Source organism: Ranitomeya variabilis, chromosome 1, assembly GCF_051348905.1.
Source record: "Ranitomeya variabilis isolate aRanVar5 chromosome 1, aRanVar5.hap1, whole genome shotgun sequence".
NCBI lineage: Eukaryota > Metazoa > Chordata > Amphibia > Anura > Dendrobatidae > Ranitomeya > Ranitomeya variabilis.
This window is the reverse complement of record NC_135232.1, coordinates 113,011,378-113,036,526: the sequence shown is the minus strand read 5'-3', so window position 1 is coordinate 113,036,526 and position 25,149 is coordinate 113,011,378. Positions and strand designations below refer to the sequence as shown.

At 42.5% G+C, this 25,149-nt stretch overlaps 1 protein-coding gene across 2 annotated transcripts; it reads right to left on the bottom strand.

Moving 5' to 3' along the window:
* Positions 1-358: 358 nt before the first annotated feature.
* On the bottom strand, positions 359-20,607 carry LOC143793762 (low-density lipoprotein receptor class A domain-containing protein 1-like). Of its 2 annotated transcripts, none has more exons than XM_077280757.1 (6): positions 20,479-20,607; positions 16,902-16,971; positions 10,429-10,548; positions 8,476-8,622; positions 4,958-5,080; positions 359-1,048 (listed from the first exon to the last, which is right to left on the bottom strand). In XM_077280757.1, exons 1-6 carry the CDS (start codon positions 20,509-20,511, stop codon positions 912-914), a joined length of 630 nt encoding a protein of 209 aa, XP_077136872.1. In that variant the 5' UTR covers positions 20,512-20,607; the 3' UTR covers positions 359-911. The 2 variants fall into 2 exon arrangements, with proteins under 2 accessions (XP_077136872.1, XP_077136873.1); XM_077280758.1 differs by having other exon boundaries at positions 786-1,048; positions 8,476-8,619.
* Positions 20,608-25,149: the final 4,542 nt, after the last annotated feature.

Genomic DNA, 25,149 nt, shown 5'->3' with positions numbered 1-25,149 from the left:
CCTCTCCCATGGGCGTGGAATGTGGTGAATATTCATTCCCTTTAGTAGCGGCACACGCTACTAATCATTTAAACCTTGGCTTTTTCTTGGATTTTCTGTTCGGGGGTCGGTCCTTTCAGTGGCTGACAGCTCTCTATATGCACACTTATACAGGTACTTCTCACAAAATTAGAATATCAAAAAGTTAATTTACTTCAGTTCTTCTCTAGCTATGTGAACTCTCTTGCAATGTGATATATGGTAAATCGACACTCTGCCAATAAGCAGATTCAAGATAAAGCCTGCGACTTCTGTTTCTGAGGAGTCTTGAGGTATATTGTTGTAGTACCAGCCTGGAGACAAGAATGACAATATTCCTGTAGGAAAGTAGCATTTATTGAAATGTTTTCAATGTCTGATGTATGTGCAGTATCTGTCTGGCTGGGGATAAAAGTTAACTTTGGCTGCGACACTCGTGACTGGGTCAGTAATGGCACTGTGTCGCTGTTACCTCCAAAGCTATTGTCAGTGACTGGGGTTGTGTCGCGACCCTCAAGTCACAATGAAACAAAATCATTTAGATTTGTGTAGAATTAGTGGGTCGCAATGTGGCCTCATTTACTAATATTACACCTTGATTTCTGGGTGTTGGAATGCCCTATTAAATCCCTTTCACTCTGGTTACACAGCAATCCTAAAACACTAACCATTCCTAAAATACACTAGATACATTACATATTAGGATATTTTACACTGGAAACCATTTGGACATAGTTATAAATATTCATTTGTGATGGTTTGGGTGAGCAGTGTAACTTGTGAAATAGGAACAGAGCCGAGAGCTGAAAACTTCATCCAGTCTTCATTAGTGAAAATTGTTCTCGTGTAGAGTCTTGTCGCTCCATTGTAGAGTTGGTCAGTGTTACAAACTTTCAGCGACAGAATATTTCATCGCTCCAGTCTATGCAGTCCTGAATATTATCTTGACAGCGGGTTTTTGGGATACAGTCACAATCCGTGAAGAAGACGGTGTTACATCTCCAGCCTGGACATGGAGGACAGCGAGCAGCTGGAAGAATAATATACACGGTTATAGTCGAACATCAAATGTTTCCTATGAACATTTCCATTGGTATTATTGAACTTAGGCTTTAACTTTTGGGCCACAGGATCTGTAATATGTAAGTACCACTGCCATAGTCTCCCTAATGCTGGAGTCGCACATCTGTGTGCCACGGTCATGGCACAGACTGCAAATCATGGACTGGCCACAGGTCTGACCTGAACTTGGCATCCAGATTTGTCCAAGTCTGTTGAGTTCTGGTCAGGAGACCCCTCTCGTTGATCCGTGAATCATGGACTGTAACACATAGTGGTGTGTCTGCAGCTTAATACAGCCTTGTATGTCTACAGAGACGTTACTAAACCTCTAAGTATAAGGTGTGTAAGTTCAGATGGACTTTTCTGAATATGTACAAATTATTACAACTACATTATTTGGTAAATTTTTAATGGATTTCTTAGAGCAGCTTCATTTTTCCTTAATGTTTAAGGGGGTTGTCCCAATGATCACATTTCCCTCTATAATAAAGGAATTCAAAGTAGTTGAAGTTAACTACTGTAAAACTGAAGCCATGAACGTAACTTTTAATGCTCAACTGACAACAGCTAATTAAAAACTTTCCCACTAAGTGGCAGACAGACACAATTAAGTACCTGGGTACACAAATTCCAGGGAACTTGGATGATCTGTATCGTTTACATTATATCCCCATCCTTGAGCAAACTTCAAAATCTAATGAATTAAAGCTTGAAACCATTGTCCTGGTTCGGTCGTATTAATTAGTGATGAGCAAATATGCTCGTTACTTGAGTTTCTCCGAGCATGCTCAGGTGTTCTCTGAATATTTCAGCGTGCTCGGAGATTAAGGTTGTCGACGCAGCTGCATGATTTGCGGCTGCTAGACAGCCTGAATACATGTGGGGGTTGCCTGTTTGTAAGGGAATCCCCACATGTATTCAGCCTCTCTAACAGTCGCAAATCATGCAGCTGCGTCGACATAAACAATCTCCGAGCACACCAAAATACTGTCACGAAACTCGAGTAACGAGCATATTCGCTCATCACTAGTATTGATATGATCCAAATTGACATTTTGTGAAAACTTCTAAATATTTCAGATCGTTCCTCAGACCTTTTTCTCCCTTCTCAATAAGACTATTAGCAAGTTTGTATGGGGAACATCAAAGTCTACGGCTACGTTCACATTTGCGGTGTGCGCCGCAGCGTCGCCGCCGCAACGCACAGCGCAAATGTGAACACATGCACAACGCTGCTTTTTGCGCCGCATGCGTCCTTTTTTCCATTGAATTTGGACGCAGCAAAAATGCAACTTGCTGCGTCCTCCGCGCCCCGACGCGGGCGCCGCAGGGACGCATGCGGCGCAAAAAGCAAGTGCACCGCATGTCCATGCGCCCCCATGTTAAATATAGGGGCGCATGATGCATGCGGCGCCGCTGCGGCGCCCGACGCTGCGGCGCTAGCCGCAAATGTGAACGTAGCCTTAGATATAATTTAAATATTGTGGTGTCCCTAGAATAAAGAGGGTACTAATCTGTCCAATCTAGAAAAAAATACCATCAGTCTGCGATTCTTATTAGAGCAGTGGACTGCTTTAGGTCTGTGGAACATAAGTTATGGGTGAAACTGGAAGGGGACCTCTCAACCTGGACACTCACATCTCTACCTTGGATCAACAAAATACATGTACAAACTAAACCATTACCAATACTCAACATTTTTTACAAACATGGGAGCAAGTCTTAATCTCATCTCTATCACATAGGTTGGGTCCATTAACGCCCTTATTTGACAACCCAGATTTTCCCCCCTACTTCAGGTGCGGACTCATTTGTAATCTGGGACAGATCTGTTGGAGTTGCATTGAGACAGGATCTCATGGGGTTAGGCTCTCTTCCTTCCTTAACAGAACTTGGTTGCTCTTTTCCAGGAAGGCATCTATCCTGGCTGGCAAATTTCCAGCTCTGGTCATTTATAAATTCTCACAACTCTGACTAATATAAAGGATGAATGCACTTTGTTTGAAATATTAATCACTCCAGTAGGTCCTTGTACTAAACTTCTATCTTGTATATACAGTACAAAGGTCACCTGCTGCCATGACTCCCTACCCTTTACTAGGGCTTGGGAGAAAGAACTGGGTAGTCCAAATTCAGATGAGGATTGGCAAAAAGCATTCACATTTTCTCACAAGTTATCTATTACTTGCAGTGCTCAGGAGAAAAACTAAGATTCTATCGAGAGGGTACCATTGACCCACTGTGCTACATAGAATCTTCTCCTCTGTGTTGGACTTGTGCTGGCGGTGCAGCAGGGTCCATGTTACATATATGGTGGGAATGCCCATTGGTTTGTGGGTTATGGAATTAAATTTTATCATTGTACTGTACAGTAACCTCACTGGAAGCAGAGTCATACCATCCCCAAAATAGACCTACATTCCATTACTCCTGATTCAATCGCAAAGGCAAAGAAAGATATCCTTAGGCAGTTTATAACGGCTATGTCAATTGTTCCACATCACTGGAAATCCACAAAAGTTCCCACTTTGGGTGAATGGGTGGAATATTATGAAAATGGAAAACGTGATTACACATGATAACAATCGCCTCTAAGCTTTTCATCAAATGGACATGTTGGATATTATTCAGTGAGGGGAATGACCTGGCAATCTGGTTGTCAAAAAATTATACTTAAAATAGAATGTTGTGGTAGATGTGGTCTCTGAAGTGCTAGTTTCGGTAAGTTGTGTGTGGGGGGATTAACCTACTTTTCCTTCCCATTCTCTCTTTCCACCTTCCTTCCTCCTTTACATCCCCCTAGCACACACATAATTATTTAGTTCATGTAACAGCTTAAATTAAAACCTCATCAAACTGGTTATACTTATATCCTAATGTTTAACGATAGCTTAATATTAACAACCATTAGCTTTTTTATTGTTATTAAACGTAATTTGATCTTCTGTTTTCATATCAATGTTGTTAGGACCCAATAAAAGTATTTAAAGTAAAAAAAAATTTAAAAGGGTTGTCCACTACTGAACAACCCACTTAACAACTAGACTGTACATCATAAAATAAAAAAACATACTTGTCTCTGGGGCGGGCACACCACCTCTGATGCCTCTGCTGTGTCTCCCAGCCATTTTGTGACACAATGTCGTGATTGCAACAGCTACTGATCTGCAAACTTTCAGTATTCCGTCAAAGTGGAAGTCTGCTTCAAGAAAATATTGGAGGCTGCAGCTGATCGGTGGTCACTGGCTGCAGTGGTCATGTGACATCAATGTCATGCGACCGCTGTGTTGTGCTTGTTTTGTTTTTTTATTTTATGACACATAGTTTACATGTAATCAGGGGTAATCCATATTTTTTTCACATGTAATTACCCAGCAATGGTTCGGAATTAAAAAACGTCCTTATATTGGTCCGATTTGTGTATCAAACTTGTCCTTTCAATTGAATGTTTCAGTGCGAAAAAACACAGACAGCACACAGCTGCCATCCGAGATGAGTGTGTGCTTCTCACGGATTGCTAGGGGAAGCTTGGAAAACAGCCATCTGTTGTTTTTTTTTAAATGAGAAAAACTGAAGATATGCCGATAGTAAAAATGACACGTGGTTTAAAGTTCGATGAAAAACACCGATTTAAAAAAAATTTGTAGTTCACAGAAATGACTGATGTGTGGATTTAGCCTCCACTAGAGAAGAGTCATAGCTCCCAACTTATTTAACTCTGTGACAGATCTTCAATAATACGCAACGTATGGTGGGGCAAATACTTCTTTTAGTTGTACAATGCCTTGCAAATGTTTTCTATTTCTGAACTCTGAATAAAAACTGATACCAGACATTTGTTCCTAAAACTTTGGAATATTTTGGCGTTGAGTGGTACCTGTTTCATCAGAGCAGTCTCCGCAGTCATTATTGTTGTTACAAAGTTTGTCAGTGTATGTCCAGGATTTCTTATTTGCACACTGGAATACCAACCCTTCTGGAAGACTAGTAGGTAGACTTCCTAAACAGGTAAAAGAAGGAAAAAAATGAGGCCCAAAAAGTTAGAGATGCAGGTACATTAATAAGTAATGACTGTTAGTCCTTTTATCAAGGAGAAGTACAATGCATATTGCCCTTGATAAAGAATTGTTCTCATTTGGGTATTGGCATGCAGCCAGTTATCTTGCTGTTACATTTGAAAGAAATATGTGAACAGAGTCTAAAGGTACCGTCACACTAAGCGACGCTGCAGCGATAGCGACAGCGATGCCGATCGCTGCAGCGTCGCTGTGTGGTCGCTGGAGAGCTGTCACACAGACCGCTCTCCAGCGACCAACGATGCCGAGGTCCCCGGGTAACCAGGGTAAACATCGGGTTGCTAAGCGCAGGGCCGCGCTTAGTAACCCGATGTTTACCCTGGTTACCAGCGTAAAATGTAAGTACATACTTACATGCGTCCCCCGGCGTCCGCTTCCTGTAATGACTGAGCGCCGGCAGTAGCAGGGCACAGCGGTGACGTCACCGCTGTGTTGTGCTTTCACTTTCAATTTGCGGCGCTCAGTCAAGTGTGGGAAGCGGACGCCGGGGGAAGCATGTGAGTATGTAGTGTTTGGTTTTTTTTACATTTTACGCTGGTAACCAGGGTAAACATCGGGTTACTAAGCGCGGCCCTGCGCTTAGTAACCCGATGTTTACCCTGGTTACCAGTGTAAAATATCGCTGGTATGGTTGCTTTTGCTGTCAAACACGGCGATACACGGCGACCTAGCGACCAAATAATGTGCAGACCTTCTAGCAGCGACCAGCAATTTCACAGCGGGATTCTGATCGCTGCTGCGTGTCAAATACAGCGATATCGCTCCCTAGGACGCTGCAACGTCACAGATCGCTGGCGACGTTGCTTAGTGTGACGGTACCTTAAGATGTACAGATGATCAATTTGATTTGTGCTCCTGGTCAGGTGTCCTGTCCTCCGTGTCAGAATTTTTAACACGACTGTGTTCGTCATCCTGGGTCCTTTTGGCGTTTACTAAACCTTGCTACGTTACAAGGACAGAGAAATGATTCAGAAGGATAAGCTTGAACAATGGGCAGTGACTAACAGAATGGTATTTAACATGCAGAAATGCAAGATTCTACATCTGGGCAAGAAAAACGAACATTACATCTACAGAATGGGAAGAATAGAACTAAGCAACAACATGTGTGAAACAGGCTGCACATGAGTCAATAGTGTGATGCAGCAGCAGCAAAAAAAAAGGCAAACACCAATTTACAACAACAATCATTGATTATAGGTAGGCTGAATTTAGGTTTTATGCGGTATAGATAACACGCTGCACACCCAAACCATGATATACAAAAAATGCCAGTTATAGCAATAAGGTACTCATCATATACGATGTTCTTGAGGACCAGTGCCTCATGCCTCAACGCGTTTCACCAATCAGGATCATCAGGAGGCTTGGATAGACAGACGCTAGCCAGAAATGCTGCACAGACAGCTACGGGCTGATATTTATAGCCTAGGAAGGGACCATGGATTTTGCCAAAATCCATGGTCCCTTCCTAGGCTATGAATATCAGCCCGTAGCGGTCTGTGTAGCATTTCTGGCTAGCGTCTGTCTATCCAAGCCTCCTGATGATCCTGATTGGTGAAACGCGTTGAGGCATGAGGCACTGGTCCTCAAGAACATCGTATATGATGAGTACCTTATTGCTATAACTGGCATTTTTTGTATATCATGGTTTGGGTGTGCAGCGTGTAAGGTGACATTAAGCCGGCTTGGTAATGGGGAGGCGTCAATAAGATACCTACATTACTAGCCCTATAGATGGTAAAGGATTAATAAACACACACATACAGAATAAAGTATTTTAATTAAATAAAACATCACTCAGTTTTGACATCTTTATTGTACGCTCATTCCTGCGACGCCCTCGTTCTCCTGGAAAAAATAAAAAACCAACAGTATACTCCCTGTGTCCGACGTAGTCCATTTAATAACAAGTGTCCCACAACGAGCCCAGCTCTGCTACATCTGGATGCCTGACATCCAGACATAGCAGAGCTTGTAGATGACCGCCGAAGATGACTCTCCAGTGATCACCTACACTGCAGTATTCTCACAATCAGCTGATCAGCTGACCGTGAGAACCAGACTAGTGACTGGAGATAACCCCTGGTCACGTGCACGGAAGTTCTCGAGGTAAACTAAGTTATTGCGAGAACTGCAGTGGACGCAAACTTCCGGCGGTGGGACAGATAAGACCTTATTTAAATCAGTAGACATGCTTAGTAAGCTGCGTTTACGCAGTTACTACGCATGTGACTAATCATTAGAAGCGGTTTTACTGCATCTAATGATATCCTATGGTAAATTTACGGTGCGGCGACGGAGTGTCGCCACATTGTAAACAGACATGTGTTCTGGAAAGATGCGCCGCATGTCCAGATACGCAGGTCTGCCGCAGGCGTCTTTTAACGCATAGTGGAGACGGGACTTCATGAAATCCCCTCCACTATGCTGTAACATCTGGACGCTGCGAGTTTGATGCTGCAGCTCTGTGCAGCGTCAAACACGCAGCGTTTCCTGACCGTGGAAATACACCCTAAGAAGAGACTTAATAGCTGTCTACAAATATCTGAAGGCATGTCACAATGTAGAGGGATCAACATTATTCTCATTTGCACATGGAAAAACAAGAAGTAATGGAATGAAACTGAAAGGGAGAAGATACAGATTAGATCAATGAGTGGAACAGGCTGCCACAAGAGGTGGTGAGTTCTCCTTCAATGGAAGTCTTCAAACAGAGGATGGACAGACATCTGTATGAGATGGTTTAGTGAATTCTGCATTGAGCAGTGGATTGGTCATGATGACCCTGAGGTCCCTTCCAACTCAATCATTCTATGATTCTATGACTTCTCATGGCATTGTAGCAGAAGTGAAGACTGGCAGCCACGGAGGACCAAAGTGGACATCGGACATGGTAAATTGAATCAAATGGCTCATCTCTAGTATGCCTATGGGATGAGGATGAGTAAGAAGGATAGGCAGATCAGGCTGCCATCTGAAGCATCAATTGATGTAGGGAGAGCAGTTAATAGATTTATTTAAAAAAAATCCTCCCTTTCTATTTGTTTGTACAGTCAGCTGAATGTGATGTTTTAGTGGCTGATCATGTGTGGTGACACATCGGTGCATATGTGATATGACGTTACAGGGTGAATCAGCTGTGAGATGTATGGATGTTCATCGAACAACGATAATACCAATTTTTGGGGTCTTAGGGTAATATGATTCACCATGAAACCTGTGCCTTGTACCCCAAAGAGCTTTTCTAGCCCTTGGATGAATACTTTGAGGCACTGTATATCTACTGCCTAACATTTCCTAAATATGTGACACTAACCACAGTATTTTGCAGATTCATCCTCCCCGTTTGCGCAGTCCACCTTCCCATCACACACCGCTGAGGCTACAACACATGTGGTTCTGTCATCACACAGAAAGCCAGTTTGGCCTGATGGCGTTCTACACTCTCGTGGAATGTAATCTGCTGGGAGAGAAGTGAAGACACGACTGAATATGCGCCCTTTTGGAGTTCTTTCTCTTTTTCTTTACTATGTCATCTGTTTTGCACCTTTTCTATACGCTGCCTGTACCACATTTCTTTTTTGTTCGGCAATGTGGGCATGGTTAGTCAATTCAAGCTGGTTTCCCCTAAGTTCTCACTTAGAACTTTTTTAAAAATCAGACATTTTTTCCGCAAATGTATTCTGTTACCTCAACGCAATTTTTGCACAGTTGAAGACTAAAGTGCGATATGTTAAAGCATTGTGCAACTTTTTACTCTCAGGGTATGTGACCACGTCAGGATTTCTTGCAGAAATTTTCCTGACAAAATCCGGAAATTTCTGCCAGAAATCCACATGCGGTTTTTTTTTTTGCGTTTTTTGCACGTTTTTTACATGGTTTTTTTTGCAGATTTTATGCGGAATTTTTGCGTTTTTTTCCTGACACTCCAATTTCATGGGAAATCCGCAAAAAAATCCGCAAAAATAATGAACATGTTGCCTCTTTTTCCCGGAATGCGATTTTTTTGCGGAAAAAAAATGCAACATTTGCACAAAAAATGTGGAATGCATTCTAAATGATAGGATGCATAATGTATGCGTTTTTTATGCGGTATTATAGCGTTTTTATTGGGGAAATCTGCAAAAAAAACGCAAAAAATCCTGAAGAAATCCTGACGTGTGCACATACCCCGAAAAAGCACAAAACAAGCAAAAGAGCCAATGGAATCTTTGAATTTGCTCAAAATGAATTAAAAAGTTGGAGTCATTTTGAGGAATTTGGCACAAAATCCGAGAGTGCAAAAAGAAAGACGAGACCGAAAAGTGGCTTTAAATGGCTCAGTGGTAACTTAGCACTCTTGCTTTGCAGCACTGGGATCCTGGGTTCAAATCCCATCAAAGACAACATCTGTAAGGAGTTTGTATTTTCTCCCCGTGTTTGTGCGGGTTTCCTCCCACACTTGAAAGACATACTAATAGGGAATCTAGACTGTGAGCCCCAATGGGGACAGTGATGATATTGTGTGTAAAGTGCTGTGAAATTAATGATGCTATATAAGCAATGAATAATAATAAAATAAAAGTGCAATTGATGAATCAGCACCTTAGAAAAAGATTCCAGAAATCCGTATCCAGCCACGTTACTATATATTCAGTAACCAGACCAGATTTCCTATAATATATTTTAAGTTCTAACATATATATATAACATGTATATCAGCCATCTTCTTTGAGAAGGCTCACCCCTAGAACACTTGAGTCTTCATCACGTTAAATTATGCTGTAGCATGTAAAGTAAATTCTTACTATTACCAGGAGCCATAATAAACAATCATTAAAGAGGACCTGACAGGTCCCCCATGCCATAGAATCCAACACCCACAGGGGCGTGATAACATGCTGAGTGGGGAGGCACATCAATTAGACAAAAGGTTAATTGCATATGAAAAACTGACTGTAAATTACTTTAAACATCAGTTTATTTAGAAAAGAATATACAAATGCTGGTGGGTTGGAGGTCATGGGGGACCTGTCAAGTTCCCTTTAAACACTGCTGACCTCAAATAATGGAGTGTAATGGAAGGTGTCAACACGTGGAATGGGCTTCATTATCATTTTTGCTGTAGGGCCCTGTGTTCTCAATTTTTATGCCAATAACTCCGATTATAATATTGTCTATAATACAATCATTGTAATCAGTTGTAGCCCAGAGTGGCACTTTTTAACTCATAATGTTAATTACAGCTGATTTTTCGGCATTTAGAAGTATGAAAACTATATATTTTTACTTTGATTTTCTGGTATTCCATAGAGGACTCCTAATGTGATGAATGCTGAGATCGCTCCCAGGGTGAGGAGCACGACACCAGTAATACAGAAGCATCTTCTTCTAAAGCAGCAGCCACAATCTGTAAAGATAAAGAGGTCATAGTAGTAGGGAGTAGTGGAGAGAAAAAATCTCATAGGGCAGCACGGTGGCTCAGCTGTTAGCACTGTTGCTTTGCAGCGCTGGGGTCCAGGGTTGAAATCCCACCTAGGACAATATCTGCAAGGAGTTTGTATGTTCTCCTTGTGTTTGCGTGGGTTTCATCTGGGTTCTCCGGTTTCCTCCCACACTTCCATGTCAATAGTGATAGGAAATTTAGAGTGTGAGCCCCAATGGGGACAGTGATGATAATGTGTGTAACGCCTTATACCACATATATTAGCAAGCAAATTAAATAGGAGTCAGCTGCCTTGAACAACCCCTTTGTTTTCCGATATTATGGACAACCCTCTATTACAAGATATAAGGGCAAATAGCTGTGTGTGCACCGACTTTTACACAGAAGGGGGCTTTATTAGCTATTGAAACAAGCAGTCAGCCAGTCTCTTCATACACGGCTATGATGACGCTCTGTAAGAGGACTTCTTGTTGAGATCCGGCCATATGGCCAGTCCGGCCCTGGTCAGCCACAAAACACAACTTAAAGAGGGTCTATCCCCTGCACAAAAGTGGCCAGTTTTTGCTCTTTATTCCCGCCGCTCCCAGATTTACTTTTTTTGGTCTTTTTTTTAAAGTCTGCCATACAGGATCCAGAGATATGAGCCAATGCTCACAGGGTAGTGATGCAGAGCAGATGAGAAACCAGCCTCCAGAGAAGTCTCCTTATTAGTGATGAGCGAGTGTACTCGTTGCTCGGGTTTTCCCCTAATCTCCGAATACTAACAAATACTCGGAGACCACCCGAGCGTGCTCGGGGAAAACCCGAGCAACGAGTACACTCACTCATCACTACTCCTTATTAATGACCATAAAAATGATCACTAATTAAAAAGGTTCGTATCTCTGGAACTGTATCACAGATATAAAAACAAAGGGAGGATAAAATAAAAGCAAAAATTGGCAACTTTTGACTTGGTGACAAATGTTCTTAAAACTAAGCGTATAGTCATACAGGAGACTTAGCCCCGGTACAAATTACATCTTTACTCTACAAATCTGTAGCACAAAAATGCCCATGTTTCACCTTTGCTAAAGGTACCGTCACACTAAGCGACGCTGCAGCGATAGCGACAGCGATGCCGATCGCTGCAGCGTCGCTGTGTGGTCGCTGGAGAGCTGTCACACAGACCGCTCTCCAGCGACCAACGATGCCGAGGTCCCCGGGTAACCAGGGTAAACATTGGGTTGCTAAGCGCAGGGCCGCGCTTAGTAACCCGATGTTTACCCTGGTTACCAGCGTAAAATGTAAAAAAAAACAAACAGCACATACTTACATGCGTCCCCCGGCGTCCGCTTCCTGTAATGACTGAGCGCCGGCAGTAGCAGGGCACAGCGGTGACGTCACCGCTGTGCTGTGCTTTCACTTTCAATTTGCGGCGCTCAGTCAGTGTGGGAAGCGGACGCCGGGGGAAGCATGTGAGTATGTGCTGTTTGTTTTTTTTTACATTTTACGCTGGTAACCAGGGTAAACATCGGGTTACTAAGCGCGGCCCTGCGCTTAGTAACCCGATGTTTACCCTGGTTACCAGTGTAAAATATCGCTGGTATGGTTGCTTTTGCTGTCAAACACGGCGATACACGGCGACCTAGCGACCAAATAATGTGCAGACCTTCTAGCAGCGACCAGCAATTTCACAGCGGGATTCTGATCGCTGCTGCGTGTCAAATACAGCGATATCGCTCCCTAGGACGCTGCAACGTCACAGATCGCTGGCGACGTTGCTTAGTGTGACGGTACCTTAATTGTGTTGCTCAGTGCACTGTGTTAGGCCGGATTCACACGTCCTGATACTTCCGGTACCGGCAAACACTGTACCGGAGATATCCGTGTCCGTGTGTGTCCTACATGCAGCACACGGACTGAAAAAGACGAAAATGGAGGGCACCATCAACAAATATCACTAAAGAAAGGTGGGATCTACCTGAAGCATGTTAGAACATGAACAACAAAAAAGAGTACAGAAACATGCTATGTATCATGGACCACCACTAATATATAACAAAGTCAATTTTATTTTATTCATAGAGGTCAACCAAAAAACACCACAAGTATAAAAACATTTCAAACCTAACACATTTCAAAGATCCCATAATGGGATCCGCCCCCTGGACATGGCAGCACAAAAAAACATCAATAGTGTGGATTAAGTGCTGAACTATAAATAGCTAATTTGCAACTTACCCTAAACAATGAAAGAATTCACAAAGTAGACATATAGCCCGCTAAACTAACAAGAGTGATAACAGGAGTGGCATCTCAGCATGCTCCAGTTCTTTAAGGGGTCCAAAGAATACATGGACACACAGAAGGAGCTACAGTTGATGTGGCTTGATTGAGAGCATGAACGTACGGTGTTACAATATAATTAGATTAAACAAGGGCAAAGGTGCCTGCAAAAAATATTGCAAAGGCACCTGGGATGGAAAATCGACAGATAATTTTTAGAAAAACATGTCAGCAAACAAAAGATCTAAGGGCATAAATAGCCCTAGACCAGTGTTTCCCAAACTCCAGTCCTCACGGACCCCACGGGTCATGTTTTCAGGATTTCCATAGTGTTGCACAGGTGAGACAATTCCTGATGCCTTGATGATACTTCCACTACTTGCGCAATACGTGAGGACTGGAGTTTGGGAAACACTTCCCTAGACTCTCAATAAGTATATAGCCCTCAGATGCTTGAGACAGTGGCGTCAGGAATGGTATCCCAGAATCCACAAGGATGTTTATAGAAGTCAGAGAGATTCATTAACGTGAACAGAGAGCTCCATAAATAAGTTTTTACTAAGAGCATAAATATACACCAATAAACTATATCGTTAGATCAGGAAAAATCACAATGCCAGCAAGAATTTTGCAAATATCACCTGTAATGAAGAGCCCATAAATAATTGTCAATACCATAGACCTAAGATGCCACACACCGCGCGTAAGTGATGAAAATACCAAGGCTTAGGCTGCTTTCACACATCAGTTTTTTTGTTTCAGGCACAGTCCGGCAATTTTTGAAAAAAACTGATCCGTTTTTTTTTTAAGCCGGATCCGTTTTTTTCCCATAGAGTTGTATTAGCGCCGGACTGTGCCTGAAGGACATGCGTTTAATCCGTTTTCTGCAACGTTTTTTCTGCGCGGCGAAAAAGCCTGAAGGGATGTTTCCAGCAATAAACGCATGGAACAGATGTGTGAATGAACGGTTCCGGCTACCGAATCCGTTTTTTTACACATTGAGCATGCCCAGAAGCTTTGTTTTCGCTTCTGGTATGGGATGAATATTCTCTCTCTCTCTCTTCTCTCTCTCTCTCATCAGTTTTTCACAATTTACGCCGGATCTGTTTTTTGCAAATATGCTGGATTTAGCCTGAAACCAAAAACCTGATGTGTGAAAGTAGCCTAAATGAACATGACCACCAAACATGTTAGCAAACCAGAGGTCCAGGGGCATAAATAGCCTAACGCGTGTCACCACAAAAGTGGCTTCGTCAGGGGCAGAGCAGGGGAGAATGAATGAAAGAAAAAACCGACGTGGGGTCCCCCTATATTTTAAAACCAACCAGACAAAACTAACAGGTGCGAGCTGCTATTCTCAGGTTGGTAAGGGGCCATGCATATGGGCCCCCTCAGCCTAAAAACAGCAGCCTGCAGCTGGCCAGAAAAGGTGCATCTATTAGATGCGCCAATTCTGGAGCTTTGCCCAGTTCTTCCCACTTGCCCTGTAGCTGTGACAAGTGGGGTAATGAGGGGTTAATATCACCTTCCTATTGTAAGGTGACATTAAGCCGGCTTAGGCCTCTTTCACACTTCCCTCTTTCACCTCCCGTCACAATCCGTCGATTTTTGAGAATGCAGGATCCTGCAAAAAAATTTGCAGAATCCTGCATTTTCCCATAGACTTGTATTAGTGACGGATTGTGACAGATGGCCATCCGTTTCATCCGTCGTGCACTGGATCCTGCATAAAAAAATGGTCCGTCGGCCAGAGAAAACGTTCAGAGGAACATTTTTTTCTGCACGTCGGAAAATCGATCAGCGACGCATCGCTGACTGTGAAAAGCAGCAATCCCGCCTTTTCAAACTAAGCATGCGTGGAAGAACTTTCCGTCAGGTAAATTCTCTCTCGCTTGCTCTCTTTCTGTTTTTACTATTGATGCTGCCTATGCAGCATCAATAGTAACAAGATATAATGTGAAAAATAATTTAAAAAAATTAAAAATCGCAATATTCTCACCTACCGAAGTCCCGTGCAGCGTCACCGATGCTCCCGGCAGCCAGCGTTCCTAGTAATACATTGCGAAATCTCGCGAGACCGCGACTTCTCGTGAGATTTCGCAATGTATTACTAGGAACGCTGGCTGCCGGGAGCATCGCTACGCGGGAACGCCAGTAGGTGAGAATACTGCGGGTTTTTTTTGTTTTTTTTAACCTGGTTTGTGTTGTGTATGCGTTTTCGCAGCGGAAAACCACTGAGAAGACACATACACAACAGGTGCACATAGTCTCGACGGGTCCGTCAGAAAGACGGGCCCAGTGCACACGTTTTCCACAATCTGCACAGGATCCGTCATCTCAACGTCTTGACGGATCCTGTGCAGATTTGGAAGACGGAAGTGTGAAAGAAGCCTTAGGAATGGAGAGGTGTCAATAAGACACCTATCCATTACTAATCCCATAGTTATTAAATGGTTAATCAAACACCACACAGTAAGAAAAAAGTATTTTAATGAAATAAAACAATATACACAGTTTTTCCATCTTTATTAGTCTGCCATTCCAAGTGAAGCCCTCAATCTCCCGTATATATCAGCTGGCAATTTCCCACGCTCAAGAGTTCGAGTTCATGCCGGCAGGGAGCGCAGGTTCGGTGACGTCAACGCTAGTCACTGAGGCTCCGCTCCCAGCATTTCCTTCATTCCCCAGTAGTTTACAGCCGGAAGCAGTCGCATTAGCAGCACTCTCCGTTGTAAACTGTATATACCACAGATATGGATTACTGTGTGGGACTGACTGTACACCAGACAGGTATGGGTAATTGCTGGTTTATTATTTTGACATTTTTTACAGGAGATCGAGGGCTTCGCTTGGACTGGCAGAATAATAAAGATGGAAAAACTGTGTATATTGTTTTATTTCATTAGAATAATTTTTTCTTACTGTGTGGTGTTTGATTAACCCTTTAACAACTATAGGATTAGTAATGGATAGGTGTCTTATTGACACCTCTCCATTACTAAGCCAGCTTAATGTCACCTTACAATAGGAAGGTGACATTAACCCCTCATTATTACCCCACTTGCCACCTCTACAGGGAAAATGGGAAGAAGACGGCAAAACTCCAGAATTGGCGCATCTAATAGATGCGCCTTTTCTGGGCAGCTGCGGGAGGCTGTTTTTAGGCTGGGGGCCCATATCCATTGCCCTTACCAGCCTGAGAATAGCAGCCCACACCTGTGAGTTTTGTCTGGATGGTTTTAAAATATAGGGGGGACCCCACGTCGTTTTTTTCTTTCATTCATTGTCCCCTGCTCGCGCTGCTGCCGGCAGAGCAGGGGACAATGGATGAAAGCGGCGTTCAGCACCACACGCAGGGGAACAACGCTTACAGTAGTGCTCCTTCCCCGGCAGCCGTCCGTGCACACGGAGGACAGTGTGCACATGTGCGGGACGTTTGGCGTCCCGTGTGTCCGGGTAAAAACTGACATGTCTGCGTGTTTTGCATACGGACACACGGTCCGTCAAAACACGCTGGCATCTGCATAGACCTATTCATTTGAATGGGTCTATGTGTGTCAGTGTCTCTGGTACGTGAGAAAACTGTCACTACACGTACTGGAGGCACTGACGTGTGAAACCGGCCTTATGGAGCATCCGCAGAGGAGAGTGCTGTGTGCGTGCGCGCTCCAATCTAGGAACTGTGACAGCGCAGATACCAGCTTTCTCCTGAGACATCACTGGCTCTGAGCAATCCAGCACTGTCCATCACCAGAGGGGTTTCCAAATTTAAGGGGCAGAACGGTGCACTGAAGCCACTCGTCCACACCAGGGGTGAACTGAGCCCCCTAATCAGCTAATGGAAGGAATAAAGAGCATTTTTTTTGCACAGATTTATCCAGTAAAGGTATGATTCTGATAGGGGCTAAGATCCCCGTATAAGTTTGTGTTCATAGTAAATTATGTTTTGGGGGGTAACATGCTCCCTTTAGTTTATCATTCACTCAATAATCTTATTTTTCCCAACATCATCTGCTATGAACATTAATAAGATGGTTTGGACCTTTTACCTTTCTCTTGATGAAGTGACACAGATCTTCTTGAATCCCATTCTGTTGAAACTGAGAATGTGTCATAATCCTGTAGAGATTGTAACAGAAAGTACAATTAAAGGGGTTGTCTCAAAGGCATTTATGGCATATCCATAGGACATTTAGGATTGGCCATAAATGCTTTTCTTGAGGCAGATCTTTAATCCTGAAGAACACAATGATTTAGTGCCTCATAGTCTTTTAGACTTTTATAATATTGTCTGACTGGTCATAACTAGCCTGCCATTATTTTTGGATAGGAAAAATGAGATAGATCGGTACGGTTTGTTCTCTCATGGCGTCATGGGCTATTTACATGGAACAATTTTCCCATACAAGCTCATTTTTATCAGAAAATCACTGTGGGCGCTAACAATTCCTCTTCCCAACGCTTCCAATTTCCTTTTTTGCAGTTCCATTTTTTTCTTCCCAGAGACATAACTTTTTTTTATTTTTCTGTCCACTTAGACATTCGAGGGTTTGTTTTTGGTGGGACAAGTTGCACTTTTCAATGGCACCATTCTTTTTAACTGCAAAAAAATTCCAAGTGCAGTTAAATTGTGAGAAAAAAAACACAATTCTGACCTTGTTTTTTGGGGAATTGTTTTTACGGCATACATTGGGTTGTTAAAATTTACCATGCAATATGATTCTGCTCATTATTAGGCTGCCGTCACACTAGCAGTATTTGGTCAGTATTTAACATCAGTATTTGTAGCCAAAACCAGGAGTGGGTGATAAATGCAGAAGTGGTGCATATGTTTCTATTATACTTTTCCTCTATTTGTTCCACTCCTGGTTTTGGCTTACAAATACTGATGTAAATGGCTGCCGTCACACTAGCAGTATTTGGTCAGTATTTTACATCAGTACAGGTCCTTCTCAAAAAATTAGCATATAGTGTTAAATTTCATTATTTACCATAATGTAATGATTACAATTAAACTTTCATATATTATAGATTCATTATCCACCAACTGAAATTTGTCAGGTCTTTTATTGTTTTAATACTGATGATTTTGGCCTACAACTCCTGATAACCCAAAAAACCTGTCTCAATAAATTAGCATATCAAGAAAAGGTTCTCTAAACGACCTATTACCCTAATCTTCTGAATCAACTAATTAACTCTAAACACATGCAAAAGATACCTGAGGCTTTTAAAAACTCCCTGCCTGGTTCATTACTCAAAACCCCCATCATGGGTAAGACTAGCGACCTGACAGATGTCAAGAAGGCCATCATTGACACCCTCAAGCAAGAGGGTAAGACCCAGAAAGAAATTTCTCAACAAATAGGCTGTTCCCAGAGTGCTGTATCAAGGCACCTCAATGGTAAGTCTGTTGGAAGGAAACAATGTGGCAGAAAACGCTGTACAACGAGAAGAGGTGACCGGACCCTGAGGAAGATTGTGGAGAAGGACCGATTCCAGACCTTGGGGAACCTGAGGAAGCAGTGGACTGAGTCTGGTGTGCAGGAAATGGGCTACAGGTGCCGCATTCCCCAGGTAAAGCCACTTTTGAACCATAAACAGCGGCAGAAGCGCCTGACCTGGGCTACAGAGAAGCAGCACTGGACTGTTGCTAAGTGGTCCCAAGTACTTTTTTCTGATGAAAGCAAATTTTGCATGTCATTCGGAAATTAAGGTGCCAGAGTCTGGAGGAAGACTGGGGAGAAGGAAATGCCAAAATGCCTGAAGTCCAGTGTCAAGTACCCACAGTCAGTGATGGTGTGGGGTGCCATGTCAGCTGCTGGTGTTGGTCCACTGTGTTTCATCAAGGGCAGGGTCAATGCAGCTAGCTATCAGGAGATTTTGGAGCACTTCATGCTTCCATCGGCTGAAATGCTTTATGGAGATGAAGATTTCATTTTTCAGCACGACCTGGCACCTGCTCACAGTGCCAAAACCACTGGTAAATGGTTTACTGACCATGGTATTACTGTGCTCAATTGGCCTGCCAACTCTCCTGACCTGAACCCCACAGAGAATCTGTGGGATATTGTGAAGAGAAAGTTGAGAGACGCAAGACCCAACACTCTGGATGATCTTAAGGTTGCTATTGAAGCATCCTGGGCCTCCATAACATCTCAGCAGTGTCACAGGCTGATTGCCTCCATGCCACGCCGCATTGAAGCAGTCATTTCTGCCAAAGGATTCCCGACCAAGTATTGAGTGCATAACTGAACATTATTATTTGATGTTTTTTTTGTTTGTTATTAAAAAACACTTTTATTTGATTGGACGGGTGAAATATGCTAATTTATTGAGACAGGTTTTTTGGGTTATCAGGAGTTGTATGCCAAAATCATCAGTATTAAAACAATAAAAGACCTGACAAATTTCAGTTGGTGGATAATGAATCTATAATATATGAAAGTTTAATTGTAATCATTACATTATGGTAAATAATGAAATTTAACACTATATGCTAATTTTTTGAGAAGGACCTGTATTTGTAATCCCTTGGGTTTCAAGGGAGCACTATGATGACAAACATGGAGGTCTTCAACAGACTCTTAACGGTCACATCATGGGTGCCCCATTGGGCGCAAGGAATGACATGCCCCCCTGCTGGAATGCTGTTAATGCCGCTGTAATGGGCTTGACAGCAGCATTTAAAAGGCTAAATATCGCTTTGACCCACCGGCAGATGTTAGAGGCAAGTGCTGGCTGTAACACAAAGCCATTACCTGCCGATTATGGGGCAGACTCACTCCATGCTCCATACACCCACTACAGACTTGTGCCATACAGCATTGATAGATGTCTCTAACTTAAGTACTGGATGGGTCTGGCTATCCTACATTTCAGTACTCTTCTGCCAGTGAATTGAGGCATAAGGTTGAGAGTGGGACCCAAACTGTGTAATGAGGTGCCTAAACTACCATGTGCCATTTACAATTTGGGTGTGTTATTTTACAGCAGAGAAGGCGTTAGGCCAGATTAGCTGTTAGGCCAGATTAGCCATCAAGGATAAAGGCCCCCATACACATGAGAGGAAAATGGGTTGTCAAACATGTATATCAGAAGAACGTGTAAGCACATCTCAGACTGCATCGGCCAACTTGGATTTTTTCAGCCAATAATGCCAGTGCTTATCATCGGACGACACAAAATCCAACATTTCCAACCATCAGTCAACGGTTTGATCATTTATTTTACTGAACAGCAAACAATTCTTCAATTATGATCAAAATCATCCATTTTGTCCGAATATCACCTAATGTGTATGGGCACCATAAGACTAATATTACTTGCAGGAGCCAGTCCATTAAAGGGGACAATAACATTTAGGGCTTATCCCACAGCAGTCACGTGCCAGTAGTATGGAATGTAACCGCTGAGGTTACTGACTTGCTGCAGTAGTCACAAGCTGGCCGTGTATGCGTGGCCACCTCTCCATTCCCAGTATTTACTATTGAGCAGACAAAAAATTTAATATGACACCGTGAACATTCATAATAATAGGATAAGTAATGATTTACAAAGTGGCAGAATTTTCTATTGTCCACTAATTACAATTTCGTTAATCTATCCATGGATGAGAAATCTGACCTGGTGGTGCGGGGACACTCGATTTGATGCCATCACATTTCTGGGTAATAAATGTCAAATCCACTATTTGAATTACTGAAAATAAGAGTACAAAACAACATAATTAACATCTACAATTTACAAATATTGTCCACTTTTACTATCTTACCCCGATCACTTTACTTAACCACAATGGAAAGATAAACAGTATATTGTATTTTTACAAATGCCATATCTGACTAAGAGATTATTCCCATTGTGCGAGTTCTGGGGAAATACTTGTGGTCAGGTTGGCTAATATGAAATTCACATTGAGTGCCCTGTAGCGTCATTGTGACTTGGCCTTCAGGAATGAGTATTTACAGTCAAGCACATTAAAATGGCGGATCATGACTGAAATGTTGGCAAATAGTAAATCATTCCATTTTATTTGGCAACTATTACAGGGACTCTCCAGTAAAAACAGTTTCACATTATAAATAATGTATTTTCTGTGCACAGGTTCAGAAAGAAATGACCATCAAATCAGCAGAACTGTGACTATGCAGTGTGGGGGCTGTTAACAAGGCCACCGTCATGGCAGGCGCTAATGACGGCCAAGGCACAAAACACACATTCACCCATTATTCACTGGTCACTAGAAGGAAGCCACAAAGTTAAATTTAATGTGTAATAATGGACAAACTGGGTTCCCAATATGATGCCTTTCATTTCACATGTAAATGCACATGCTCCTATTAGTATTCTATTCCCTTACACTATGCACTCAAAAAGTATATAATGGACTTGAGAGGCTATATAAAGGTCATATAATTATCTTTCTCATTTAAAAACCAATAAGTCACTATGTGTGAGACGTCCAATATGTCATATAAGAAGGATAAGGTTGGGACTCATTTGTTGGGTATTAAATTGGAGAACTATATATTAGCATGCACCCACCAAATATATCATGTAAGAAACTGCACGAACAGGCTGCAGTAACTTACAAAGCTATCAAATAAAAGTTTCAGCAAACAAGATGTGTGCCTCTCTGTCATGCTGTGACTGTTTATGATTAGGGTAAGAGGCCTTAAACTGTCCCTAAGACTGGGTCCCTAACTATCCCTGATCCCAAAAGGTACCTCTAAAGGTGAGGAGGTTTGAGCCACCAGCCTTACTTTTCTCCTGTTATTCCCTAAGCTGTCCCCTCCCTCTCTCTAGCAGGCCTAGGACAGAAATGGTTGTGTATCAACACGTAAGACAGACAGGGATGACAGAAAGCAGCAAACATACATAAATGCTCACCAAAGGTAGAGTGGTATATAGGGAAGGATGAGAATGTACCAAACAAATGGGAATAGGACCAAGAGGAAAGCATACACCAAAAACAGCACGCAACAATCTCCAGTAGCAACAACGATCTCCAATTCCGCACAGCATCTCCAAAGAGCTATCCCCACTATCCAGTAGGACAGATAATGTCTCAGTTGACGTGCCTATACCTACTTCAGTCCTCTACACAACCTGGGGTTATAAGTTCGATGGTTTTAGGTATAGATGTACAAACCCTAACGAAATGACCCTTTTTGCCACAGTAAAAGCACACCCGTTTTGCAGCGAACCGCAAAAGACCCATAACGGGGGGAAGCCCCCCTCTAACTGCATAGGTTCTTTAGAGCACACAGGGAGAACTTCACCTTTAGGAAGTACCACAGGGGGTGGAGTTACTACAGGTCAATCCCTGAGGCATCTATCAATATGTATGGCAATAACCATGGCGGCCTCCAACGACGCTGAAGTTTGGCACTGTTCCAATGCATCCTTTAACCATTCAGACAGGTTCTGAAAAAACTGTCTCCTATGGCAGGATCATCCCACTGGGTGTCAGTGGCCCATCTATGGAATTCTGAACAAAATTCCTCTGCCAGTCGGTCTCCCTGCTGGATATTGCGAAGTTTAGACTCCGCAAGGGAAACCCAGTACGAGTCATCATAAACGAGGTCCAAATCCTTCAAAAATCCATCCACCTACTGGAGTGACAATGAGTTGGATGGGAGTGAGAATGCCCATTATTGAGGGTTTCCTTGAAGAAGTGAGACAACCATCATCACCCTCTGTACCTCACTCCTAGGTGACTGCGGACGAAGCCTGAAATAGAGCTGTCAGGCTTCCCGGAATGCAACAAATTTATCCCACCCCCCAAAAATCCTATCCAGGAGTGACACTTTAGGGTCCGATACAGCTGTCCATTGTGATGAGACCTTAAACCAGAGGTCGGAGAGCTCAAAAGACAGACCTTGCAGCTATGTTGCAAGTCTAGAGACGGGATCCATGTCAAGATCCAGAAAAATGTGGGGCCATCGAAAATGTCACGCTGTGACTATTTGTGATTAGGGAAAGGGGCCCTAAACCGTCTCTTGGAGTGGGGCCCTAACTATCCCTGCTACCAAAGGTACCTCTAAATGCGAGGAGGTTTGGGCCACTAGCCTTACTGTTCTCTTGTTATTCGCTAAGCTATCCCCTCCACCAGGGTGCCTTCGACAGAAAGAGAGGTAGAGGTAGAGAGGTATATAAGAAAGTATAGGAATATTTCAACCAAATGGGACTAGGACAATAAGGAAAGCATACTCCCAAAAACAGCATGCCACAATTTCCAATAGCAACACCAATCTCCAATTCAGCATGGCGTCTCCAAGGAGTTAGGAAGCAAACCTTTCGCTGGCAAAGAATAGAAGGTCTGACCAGATTTTATAGGAAGAGGAAATGACCATGTCAAGAACACCTTTGAGATGGAGCTGCAAGCTTCTAACCAGCATAGAAAGTGTTGTTAACCTCTTCAACACCAAAGGAAACAAAATCCATTTAATATGAAACACAAACACACAGACTAAATGGAAGATCTGTGATTCACAATTTGTATTGATTTTTCAACCCCAGATCTCCTAGGAGGACATGACCCGTTCGTGACACCACCAAACAAATTTATGGAGTTATTTGAATTTTGGAGTTACTTATAGATTTTGCAGCAGATATGGTACAGGGTCTAAGATAAGCCAGGCCCATTGGAAAGTGAAGTAGAATAGGCACTCATGTAGTTGCCATTGCCAAACATCAAAGCATCTGGTAATGATGTATCCCTGTAGAGCAGCTCAAACCAGTCCCTAGAACTGCACTACGCTAGAATATCGGAGGACCTGCACGTGGCCAAAATACTGGAAAATAATATAATTTTTCATACCACCACGAAAAAAAGGTAACACCAGGGACAGTGCACACAAAAGAACAGTCCCTTGAAGCCCTATGCAAGCAAGGTGCTTCTACAAACCATGCTGGTAGACAATGAGAAGAACTTGAAAAAGTTGATCTTGAAATTAAAAGGAAAAGCGAGAAGATGCAACTTCACCTAAAAATCAAGACAACCAAAAGACCAAACCACCATCAACGATGACGTCCATATAAAGAACAACAGTACAGAAATAGAAGTGGTCTACAGCTTCAATTTTCTTGGTTTCCTCATAAATCATAATGGCGGTACGACAGCAGAGATCAAGCATCGAATAGAACTGGGGCAAGCATCCACGGTGAACATGGATCAAATATAGAAGCATAAGGACATCTCGGTCACTATCAAACAAATAAATAAATTGAATGTTTTAAATTTAAATCAAGTGCAATATAGATTAGATATAAAATGTGCCATATAAAACAATGATCAATAGCTACTGAGTGGTGATCCGACCCAACTCATGGAAACATTGTAGTTAAAGGGATTAAGTTAAAGGGATTACTGACACTTTTTCAACCATCTTACAATTTATTGCGTTTTTTAATAAAGCGAACTTTCATAGGTTTGTTTTATGGGAATGAAGAAGATTGAGTGTCTAACCCAGACAGTACTGGCACCAGAGTGTGCGTCCGGACTTGTACGACTACTGTAAGCACACCTCTGCATTGTGATCATTCAGTGACCAACGCAAAAAAGCTATCAATATGACAACCTGTCTGGCAAGATTTTAATCTCTAGATAATGTTTCGGTAATACCTCAGTGCAGTCCACGATGACAATGGGCTTGGAGTTTCGTTACTATTTTAAGTGCAGCACAAGTGGAGTCCTTGTATGTATTTGATGACTATATATCATTACGACAATAGGATTTAAAAGGAAACAAAGATTATCATAATTATTTACTAATGTATTGGATAAGGCAGATTCTTAGAACATATTTCACTTCAGTTAAAGAGATTGGTCAATTATTATTTATTATTATTATTTATATAGAACCATTAATTCCGTGGTGCTGTACATGAGAAAGGGGTTACATACAAAGTTATAGATATCATTTACAGTAAACAAATTTATGATGACATTCTGGTACAGAGGGGAGAGGACCCTGTCCTTGCGGACTTACATTCTACGGGATAATGAGGAAGAGACAGAAGGTCGGGGGTGCAGCAGCTCTCATGGTGGTGAGGTGGCAGCTCTGGTGGTGGTGAGGCGGCAGCTCTGATGAGTTTGGTCATTGGAGGCCGGTGTACTTATTTTTTGGCTGTATGATACTCAAATTCTATACAGCGCTATTTCGCATAAAAAAAATTTGAAAGGCCACAGATTTGCCAGTGTGGTATCTCCGTTACAGCCATCATATATCTCTGTGCTCCAAGTTTGGGCATTGGAGGCCGGTGTACTTATTTTTTGGCTGTGTGATGCTC